This window comes from Acanthisitta chloris, unplaced genomic scaffold (genome assembly GCF_000695815.1).
Source record: "Acanthisitta chloris isolate BGI_N310 unplaced genomic scaffold, ASM69581v1 scaffold5635, whole genome shotgun sequence".
Taxonomy (NCBI): Eukaryota; Metazoa; Chordata; class Aves; order Passeriformes; family Acanthisittidae; genus Acanthisitta; species Acanthisitta chloris.
In genome coordinates, this window is record NW_008673412.1 from 70,101 (window position 1) to 81,113 (window position 11,013).

Here is an 11,013-nt window from a genome sequence, read left to right on the forward strand (position 1 = left end):
TGCTCAGTTTATGAAGTGCAAACAGGTTTAGAACAACATGTGCACAAGTGCCCAAGGTTAGATACTCAGGTGAGTAAAAGGAATTTCAATTCGCTTTGTACTAGAAAGAACTTTTCTATGTCGTTTGAGTTTTCAGACGAAGCATGAAAACATCTAAGTATTGTTTCATCCAGTAATATGGTGCATGGCTTATTGGCATCAACTTGTTTTGATAGCCAACCAAGTACTTCAATCCTTATTAATACAATAGCCCAGGTGCTTTATGGAGCTTTATGTTTCTAAATTAGTTGGTGACTTCTCTTAAAGCAGCATTGATTTTTTTTTTTTTTCTCTCTTTCCCAGTTTGCTTTTCTCAGTGTGTGCTGTGCTAAATGTCACATTGAATTTGTGACTCTGTGAAGATATCTATATCCCAGAATCTAAAATGCCTAAGAGGTGTTTTTTCTCCCTGTGCTCATCTAAATCAAATGACTGACCCTTTGCTAGTGAACTGGATTCCTTGGGAGCTTTAGCCTTTTTTTTCCCCTCTTTTGTTCTTAGAAAATTTGATCATTAAACAATTAGACTTGAGGCAGCACAGCAAGTGACACGTGGATGGTAACGAGGTCAGAAGCTCCCACATACAACCTGTTGAGTCCTCACAGAGGAGCTGTGTCATGCTAAATTATCTGTATGTGTTGGTGATCTGTATTCTGGCAAGGATGGATGAGTGGCTGAGCATGAAGGAGATCTCCAGCAGGAGAAATGCTGGACATTCATTCTGGTGATCCCGCTCTGTCAGAGCTGTGCCTGCTGCCCCTGCTAGACCCAGTTCTTGTTGAGGTCAGCAGCTCTGATTGCTGCTTGCTGGGCTGCAGGATCCGTGCTGAGAAGGGTTTCCCATGTCAGTTGGGTTCTGACACCTGGTCTAGCCAGAAGTTAATGGCTTTGGGTCCCTTCTATGTGTGGGCTCAGTCCTGCTCTGAGCCTGAGCGACTGGGGATGGACCCCAGGGATGGAGGAGAGCCCACGGTGCTGTGGCCATCACAGGAATTGTACGTGGGTGGTTGTAGTTGTGTGTGACATCAACATTTCCACGCTCCCCTGTTGAATCACAGCTCCTAAAATCTGTGTGTGTTTTCTGAGCGCAGAGTTTCAGAGTGGAGAACCAGATCTTTACCTTGAGGCCACGTCGAGGCCAGAGTGTGAGTCCTGGGCCGTGGCACTGGGCCAGGCCAACTCGGAGGGTCTGCGGGACAGAGCTGAGCAGCTCTGCAGGCTGATCATGGAAATCAAGGAGCAGAGACCCTCGGACGAGGCACGGCACTTCCTCCCCTCGGCCCAAGCAGACAGCCTGGGAGAGCCACAGTTCACCAGTGAGTACTCGAGGGGCACAGTGAAGGTGTCTGTCCCTGAGCAGCACAGCTGTGTCACACACAGGGCACATAACACTGCTGAGCTTCTTGCCAAAGTGAAGCTGCAGAGGAAGTAAACTGATGAAAATTGTCTTTAAATGTTTTTGCCTGCTGTGTTTTGGTTTATGCAGATAACCCTCAGGGGAGCAAACCTGATTACTGCTCTGACTTTTTCTCTCTAACCTCTTTTCTTCATAAGACTGAAAAATATTCTTTGCCTCCTTTATGTCTTATATGGACATATGGACTGCTGCTTAAAATACAGTCTGATAACTTTGATAAATGCATAAAGCTTTAATGATGCTTGAATTAGTATCACAGATTTGTTTTTTGTGGTATAAAACCACTCCAGGAACTTTGAGGCTTGTAGCCATATGCTCAGTTGTATTTGGTGCCCTGGAGTCTGGAGACTGTACTTCAGTTTCCCAGTCAGTCAGCTCTGTGTGCAGCATGTTCAGCAAGGTGTTTTGGGCCAATGTGCAAGTGGTAGAATTCAACTCGGAAATTTGTCATAAACTCCGTTAAAAAAAGTTCTTATTTGTTATTTATTGCTGACCTTTCTAAGCTCTGCAGCTGTAATTTTCCTTGCACAGAGGTGAGTGGTTGGCTGCAGTGATGAGAATAGTGTGAAGCTAGACTTAGTGAGCAGCATCAAGTTTTCATGGAGCAAACACAGCTCTAAGTATGGGGCTTTGGTTGTGGTTTCTTAACAGCAAAGATCTTTTCCCAGTTTGAATACCAACCCAATCCTTCCCATCTGACCAATTCCTTCAATACTGACAAATGCTTAGTAATGCTCACAGGACAGAATACATCAATGTCAACTAGAGACAGTTTAATTTCTATGAGGTTCCTTGAAACAGTAGGTTATGTTCCAATTACTTTCTGCAGCAGGTGAACAGCTCAGTGCTGTTTCCTCCCTCCCTCCCTGGTTCACTCCTTTATTCTAGCACAAGAAGAAAATACTGTCCTTTGCAGTAAAATATACACTAGAACATAATTCAACAATGGATTAAAATGTTCTTAATTGCTCTCTGTATTAATGTGCTTTATTTTCCAACCAAAGAAGTTGATTTTGTTGCTTTACCATCTTTATATGTCGATAATGTGGTTATGTTTTACAGTATTAACCCAATTTACAGACTTTACAGAACATGAGGTTTGTTTCTTAATGTGATGACAAACCTACTTAAAATGAGCTGTTACGTTTAATATCTTTCCAGCAGATATATGATGGTTAGTTGTGATTGAAAATCTTACAAGTTCCCATCCAGGAAAGGTTGGGGTTGTTTTTCTTAGTTTCCTTTCTCAGCACCAGAAAGTTCTACAAAAAAAAAAATAAAGCAAACCGTTCTTTCACAGTACTCTGTTTTGGCAAGTGTTTAATGCAAAGTTCTCTTGCACTCTGAGTTGGTAACACAGAATGTTATGTGGCAATGGCAGGTGGGGAGAGCCATGTGAAACTTTGTGTATGTGAAGCTAGACATGGAAATCAAATGATTTCTAATTTCTTTTCTTCTTTTTCTTAACATTTAAAGGTATTCAGAGAATTGCCAACGAGCCAAAGCTGGAGTTCAGTCTCGGTAAGAGCGAACTTTGATTTTTGGAGTTGTGATGGTCTGTGTGTAAGAGTTTGCGTGTGGTGCTGCACAGTGTGACATGTTACCAGAACCCTGGTGGGTTCCCAGCTTTGGGTGCAAGAGCTGCCTGTGATGCCTCCTGAAATGCTGATTTTAGTTTTTTAAGTGGTTGGAATGGCTAAAGGTCTCTCAAGTTCGCTAATGCTGTGCTGCTCTACCCAGAGGAAGATCTGACTACAGGTGAGAGGCTGTAGCCGATGTTGTATAGCTGTACCCTGAGAAACTTTTACTTAGTGTTGGCATGGAGAAAAGGCCTAGTTCCCTGCTGGGGGAGTCACCATGCTGTAGTAAGCTATAAGAGCCATTTTAGCTTTTCTGGGCCTTTCTATTTGCATTTTATAGGTGATGTGACTGTAGTATTTGGACATAGTCAGTAATTGCAGTGCTCGGGGGGGGGGGGGGAATAAGAAACTCCCAGAATTCCTCTAGTGTGGAGTAAGAGAGGGAGGAAGGTGCTACAGATGTTGACTACAGATTAGATGAGCAGTGCTTTAGGGGAAGTTGCTTTCAGTGATAAATATGCCCCAGCAGGCAGAGGTGTATAAATAAAGGAAAGTAATTTTGAGGCTTGTTTGGGCTCATGCTGGACTGGTCTCTGTTCACTCATGGTGTCAGTGTTTGTGCTTTGCACTGGGTTGTTTCTAGCTGGCATTTCTGTTCTGTGGTTTGTTCTGCAGCATTTCTGATAGAGTCATTGCAGCTCTGTGAGTGATCTTGTGCATCGACCTCTGCTGCCGCCCAGGTAACAGGTCAGAGTAACAGAGTAAAGCTCTTGTTTCTGACTGCTGCTCCTGCCCAGTGTCCTAAGTCAATGATACTGGGCAATGTAGGCAGCTGTATAAAGCTGATTCTTAGTGTTTTGATCCTAAAAACAATATTTAAACATAAATTGTTTAAAGAGCTGAACCAGAGGAATCCTTCAGTGATTGAGCAGTCCATGAAATCATAGAATCACAGAATTTTAGGGGTTGGAATGGACCTCAGAGATCACCCAGCCCCAACCCCTGCCCTGGGCAGGGACACCTCCCACCAGAGCAGGTTGCTCAAGGCTCAGCCAACCTGGCTGTGAACACTGCCAGGGTTGGGGCAGCCACAGCCTCCCTGGGCAACCTGGGCCAGGCTCTCACCACCCTTATGGTAAAAAAAACTTTTTCTCACATCCAGCCTAAACTTTGCCTTCTTCAGTTTGTCCCCATTGCCCCTTGTCCTGTCACTGCAGTTCCTAGCAAAGAGTCCCTCTCGTTATCATACCAGTTATCCTTATGGAATCTCAGTATTCCCATGCTAACGCTTCCAGGTCCAGCCCCCCCAGTCACCACCACTCACTCTGGAGCCTGGTCTGTGCCTCTGGGGAGCAGCAGTGCTGCTGGCAGGCCAAGGGCACAGCTTCACTGATCTTGCCCTGGGAAAGCTTGGGCTGTGTCTAATTGAAGACTTGGCATTAGCTTTAGGTAATCAGGAGCTTCCAGGATCTCTATGTGAGGTGCCCCAAGGTGTGGTGAGCAGAGATGAGAGAGGGATCAGTGCTGTGATGTGTGCCTGACTTGGGCACCTGAGGGCTCTGGAGGGACATTGCAGCTTGATTAGGCTGGTCCTTGGCACTTAGAATTTGCAAGGCAAATCTAACAGGTAATGACCTGTAAAACTGGTCTCTAGCCCTGAAAGAATGGATTATAGCCCTAATTACGTTCATATGTATTATATAACCAATATTATATTAAGTAGCATATATTTCTGTAAGTAGACACTTGTTATATCAGTTAATATACCCATTTTTAACCAGAGATTAAAACTTGTAATTTTATTTTGTGTGTTTCAGTCATTCATTGGTGAATAAATGACATTCAGGAATGGAACTTCGGTAACTCAAACAGAATACAGGTTTTTAGTAAGATTTGGGTCCTGCCTAACAGGAGTTTTATTTAGGGGCAATATATGTCAGTACTGCTCTTCTGTGTTTGAAGTTCTGATAACTGCAGTTTGAAATAATGTTATTAAATGTCTTCTTGGGTTGTGAATTCAGTTGTGCTAAATCTTTTGCTGCATCCTATATCCATAACACTCTGGAAAGTTTCTCTTCATAAAATGTCCAAAATATTGACTTCTTTAATTTTATTTTCAAGCTCAGTAAAGTGGTGGGGTTTGGGTTTTTTGTTTCCCCTGAGGTTAAAGCAGAGAATGAAACTCTTCTGATTCACAGCTTTTCACTGCAATGCACTCAGCATTTTCAGTGTGGTGACATAACCTTGGAGTTGGAGCATCCTTTAGACTAAGAGTTTGGATTTTTATGTTCCTGGGGACTCTTTGGCTGATTTCTGAACCTTGGAACTGTTGCTAAGTTGTCCTTTGCAAACTTTCTCGTGTTCTTGCTGTTTCACGAGGCAGCAGGAGGCAGCACCATGCACTGATTGAGATGTGTGAGTAGAGAGGAGGAAGAGAGCAAAAGGCACCAAAACAGCTACTGGGCCTAGATAACAAACCCATCTGACAACACAGTGGAGCTGATAAAAATCTTTCCCATGACTTTGAAGTCTGCAGGGTTAGTTCTTCTATAGATGTTTATATTGGAGCTGCTGTTCTTGGTTGCTTCTATAAAATATTGCAGCCCTTGAGTCCCAGATCTAGCTGAATATGGGCTGAGTTCCTGACTTCATGTCCATGTCTCACACTTCGTGGTGTGTGAGGCCAGCGAAAATACTGGTGATAGTTATGGGAAATAAATTACATGGTGCACATTGGTGCCCACTGCTGTGCAGTTCTCCAGAGCTTGTACCTCGAAACATATTTGCTTTTACTTGATGGTGAACTGACAAAGCAGCACAGGAAAACACTGATCAGCAGAAGGAAGGAGCAGGGTGGAAGGGCACGGCTGGTAGCCAAAGTGCTCAAATATAAGCTTGGTAACTAATATGATGTTAAGGTGGAGGAATAACTCCAAAAAGAAAAGAAAAAAATAAGTGTGTTACTCCCTCAACGACCAACAGAATTAATTTTGACGCCTTTTAGTGTTTTTTCATTTGTCTGATTAGAGTTGTGAGGAGAGTGCAAGGGATGCTGTGGGTGAGGTGTAGGACTCTAAACTGGACAGAAAGGAATGTCTCTGCACATGCTGTAGCCACAGGTAATAATTTGCTCAGAGACACTGTCCAGCATTTCCAAAAGCTTTCAGCTTTTTGGCAAATATGGTATGGAAGGGAAGTTTGATAGACTGTTCTGTTGTCGAGCAGCCTCTAGGTACTTCTCAAAGCATAGAATGATGTAAACTTGTGTCCTTTTGCAAAATCTCATTCAATAGTGCGCAATTCATGGAAAACTTGAGCAAGCAGTTGAAAGAATTAAAAATTTCTAGGCTATTTGTTTTTATCATTTTACCAAAGAGTGCGTTAATACAAAAGTAATTTACCTGTAAATGCAGAATCATAGAATTAGCTGGGTGGGAAAAGACCTCCAAGATCATAGAGTCCAACCCTACCATGGTCACTAGACCATGGCACTAAGTGCCACATCCAGTGTCAGCTTGAAAACCTCCAGGGATGGTGAATCTACCACCTTCCACCTGATGAAACAGAAGATCATTTTCTTCCATTCTGCTCTAATAAATTGAAGTCTCTCCTGTTTCTGGAAGCTTTTGCTTTTAAGAAAAGATTTTATTTGAACTACCAAGAGAAAGTGTGTGACAAACTTATAAATACAAATATGTATAATCAGGGCTGTGCCTAAGGGAAACTTTTAAATCTAATAGAATAAAGAGTCTCACTGTGACTCTCATATGTTTTGATATTAAACGCTTATCTAGAGATAAATTCTGAATAGCTATGACTAATCTGTTCAGAAAGGAGTTTGTAGGTACCTGAGTTTGAAAAGCTATTTACCAGTTGAAAGGGGTTTTTGGAACTGAACCGTTTGAGAGACAGGGGTTTATCATCTTAGCTCTTGAATGATGCAGCAGATAATAGGAGTAAATTCTGTCAGGAATGTTCAAATTCTAAAATCTTGTCAGAGTTAGTAGAGTACTGCGTTTACAAAGCTGGGGAAAAAGGAGGGTTAGACTAGGAAGGACCTTTCTTTTTCAGACCAAAAAGAAATAATATTGGTAGGCTTTGAAGGAAAATCAGGTGGTTCTTCACAGGGAAAATGCTGTTTTTGTGTCTGTGTCACATTTTTGTAGAGTCATAGAATCTACTGGGTTGGAAAAGACCTTCAAGATCATGAAGTCCAACCCTACCATGGTTACTAGACCATGGCACTAAGTGCCACATCCAGTCTCAGCTTGAAACCTCCAGGGATGGTGAATCCACCACCTCCCTGGGCAGCACATTTCAATGCCTGAGCACTCTCTCCCTAAAAAATCTTTTCCTAATCTCCAACCTAACCCTCCCCTGGCAGAGCTTGAGTCTGTGCCCTCTTGTGCTGCTGCTGGTTGCCTGGGAGAAGAGACCAACCCCCACCTGACTCCAACCTCCTGTCAGGGAGTTGCAGAGGGTGAGAAGGTCTCCCCTGAGCCTCCTCTTCTCCAGGCTGAACATCCCCAGCTCCCTCAGCCTCTCATGGACTTTGTGACTGTTATCTCAGCAGCTCAGCTCCTCAGTTATTCTGGGTGCCAGCAACAGATCCATTACAGCAGCTCAGCCTGAGCAGACTCCCTTGCCCAGGGAGGCTGTGGCTGCCCCAACCCTGGCAGTGTTCACAGCCAGGTTGGCTGAGCCTTGAGCAACCTGCTCTGGTGGGAGGTGTCCCTGCCCAGGGCAGGGCTTGGGGCTGGGTGATCTGGAAGGTCCATTCCAACCCTTAAATTCTATGATTCTATGACTGGTTTGCCAGGAACTCTACTCACATTCTGTACCATATGTGGACACTAAGGTATGTATTGATACCTTAGTATCAATAGATACTCACTAACTCTAGATATTTAGTATCAATAGATATCACCTTAGTTGTAAGGTTGATATCTTACTATTGTTGATACCTTACTTGTGATCTAAATATTCTTCAGGGTCTCTAACTAATCACATATAATTATGTTGAAATTAGGCTGTTTAAAGTTGTTGCTATCTATATGGACTCAAGCAGATTCAGGCAACTTCCACTCTTGTGTGTTATTAAACCCTCATGTGAGACACAGTAAACACACCATAAAGGATTTAAGAGCAGCCTGAATTGCTTTCCCCTTTGGGCAGAGAATGAGTCAGGACTGGATAGAGTTGAGCAAATGTGGAATTAGTTTTGTGAATGCTCTTGGCCTGGATAATATCTTCTTGTTGCTTGTTTTTATGGATTTTTATATACTTGCAAAATGAAGTATATTTTTTTCCTGGCTATTCTCACAGGGAAGAGTTACTAGTGGGAATGCTTGCAAAATGCAGGCTTGAAGTAGAACGTTTGCTAAACATCTATTTGCAGCAGTGTTGTTGGCTGGGAAGAAAATGAAAATGGACTGTTATGCTCAGTTGAAACTCTTACTCCTTTTTCTCTGCATGTTTGGGTGAAAGGCAGAAGAAGCTGAGGATTGCTGCTTAGTGATTTGTGCCCTTTTTTCAGTGGGGTGGGCCTGAGTTCTGGGTTGACTGTGGACCGTGACCTGAACTCAGCAGCACTTGAATGTTAAACAGAGAAATTACCTTTGAAATTATCGTTTGTCCTCTCTACATCTGCTGCCAGGCAAACCTGCCTTACCTTGGAGTCCAGGTGGGACAGCTTTGGGTGGGTTCAGGCAGACTCTCAAGCTTTCCTCTCTCCTTTGTAATGATTTGCAGCTTTGTGTGCCTTACAGCAGCTGCTTTGGAGGTGGGCAGAAAGTTAAACCTCTGGCTCTGCCCTGAGCCTGACCCGTTTCTGGTGCAGTGCTCCACTGAACGAGGCATAGAACATTCTGTTTGAAACTCACCCGTGGATATCTCTGTCTCATTGCAAGTTTCCGCTTGGCTTTTCGCTGTCACTTTTTGCAGTTGGTCTTTTCTAACCTTGAGCCCAGACTGTAAAGCACTTGATGAAGAATTGATTGGAGAGCTCCTCACATCTCTCTCCTTGTATGTCTTTCTCCTTGAAGTCACCTTATAATTCCAAAACAGAATGTGGATTATTTGGAAGATAAAGGCAAGCGAAGGATTTACAGGTTACAGTAGGCATCAAATTTAAGGGTTGGAATGGACCTTAGAGATCATCCAGCCCCAACCCCCTGCCCTGGGCAGGGACACCTCCTCACTACATCAGGTTGCTCAAGGCCTCACATAGCTCTTGGTTCTTGCGCTGATGGTAATGACTAAACAGACATCAACCAACTCTGTGTTGTTAGGCCAATAACATATTAACTGAGGCATGTTTATTAATTCAAAGCCTGATAACTCCTGACTTCTCTGGCTCTCATGGTGCTGCACTGCCTGAGCTGAACACTTGTCTCTCAAATGGTGTTGTTAAATACATCTCTGAGTATAGAAATAATTGCAGTAATGCTTTCATGTTGTGAAACATTTCCCAGTGGACGTGTTTTTAATCCTTATATGTGAAAACACAAGTTACATAAACAGAAAAACATCTAATTAATAGAAGACTAAAGTCAACCTCCTGTTTTGAGCGCATTCATTCTAGATGTACTGACTTTGGGGAATTGTGAAATGCATGTCCTGCGGTGAGATTTGGTTTGAAAATGAGGTTCCCCCTGCAAGCCCTGAGAAAGCTGGGGCTCTCCCAAAGGCAGCAGCACAAAATCCCACCCAGCACTAGGTGCAGCATGACTAGCAGCCTGACCTGAGGTCCTGGGAGGGCTTTACAAAGTGCTTGGGAATGCTTTTCTTCATTGTTTTACTCCTACCTCCTGTGGTTAACAGAGGCTCTTGTGTTGTTATGTGTCCACTTATGGGCACTTAAGTTGTTGTGATCAGCCGTATTTTGAGCATTGGTTTTGCCTGTAATGTGGAATATCAAACTGAAATGTAATAAATTGGCATTTTTTAGATCAGTCTTGTGAAATGTAGTTCTAATGTGCAAAACAAGTTGAGGCTTTAATCTGGAATCCTGTTGCTTCCAAGATGGATTTCTGAGGGATGCAGGATTTCATTATGATGGGTTAAGAAGGATTTGGTCTTAGTGTTCTTTGAAGACCAGAATTCTTCCCAGCTGAGAAGCTGAGTATTGTTAGCTGTAGGATTGTAAATGAGCTGCTTGAAAACCTGAAATGGTCTCACACTGGTTCTAACTTTGAGATCTGAACATGTTCCCATTGAGATCAAGAGCAGCACTACCTATTTTTTTATGTTTTCCCCCCTTTTAATCCTTAACTAATATTTCTTTGTATAAATGCTGTGAAATAATTTAAAATTGTTTCTCTGGGCGGAAGTCAACTCTGTCTTTATATGTGTCAACACGTCAAAGTCAAGGCATTTTCAAACAGAGTATTGTACAATGTAAATAGCTGTTTTTCACCCCTGAAGGAACTTCTGTAGAAATGAGAGTGTATTTGTAGTAGAGGGACACAGTTTTCTGATTTGGGCCTTAGTACTCTACTCTACTACTCTGTAGAAATCATTAATGTTTCCCCTTTTAGATCTGCCTCAAAATACAAACTGCATATTTTTTGTAAGTCTCTGTGGTAAAAATCTAGAGTACTAATTATCACAGAATCATAGAATCTAAGGGACCTTACAGATCATCCAGCCCCAGCCCCTGCTCTGGGCAGGGACACCTCCCACCAGAGCAGGTTGCTCAAGGCTCATCCAACCTGGCTGTGAACACTGCCAGGGTTGGGGCAGCCACAGCCTCCCTGGGCAACCTGGGACAGGGTCTCACCATCCTTAGAGTAAAATACGTTATTTCTAATATCTAACGTAAACTTCCCCTCCTTCAGTTTGAACCCATTACCCTATATCCTGTCACTGCAGTTCCTAACACAGAGTCTCTCTCTGGCTCCTTGTAGTCCCTTCAGATATTGAAAAGTCGCTCTGAGGTCTCCACACAGCCTTCTCTTCTCCAGGCTCAACAGCCCC

The 11,013-nt window shown here is 43.1% G+C and overlaps 1 protein-coding gene across 1 annotated transcript in view; it reads left to right on the plus strand.

The window, feature by feature from the left end:
• Window positions 1-1,264: 1,264 nt before the first annotated feature.
• The window catches only part of LOC103802485 (type II inositol 3,4-bisphosphate 4-phosphatase-like), a gene marked incomplete at its 3' end in the record, with an annotated part of 78,159 nt that continues 68,410 nt past the window's right edge, over window positions 1,265-11,013 (plus strand). The window contains exons 1-2 of the mRNA XM_009074966.1: window positions 1,265-1,355; window positions 2,933-2,977. Of these exons, the coding sequence (XP_009073214.1) occupies window positions 1,265-1,355; window positions 2,933-2,977 (136 nt within the window). The remainder of the gene's footprint in view (window positions 1,356-2,932; window positions 2,978-11,013) is intronic.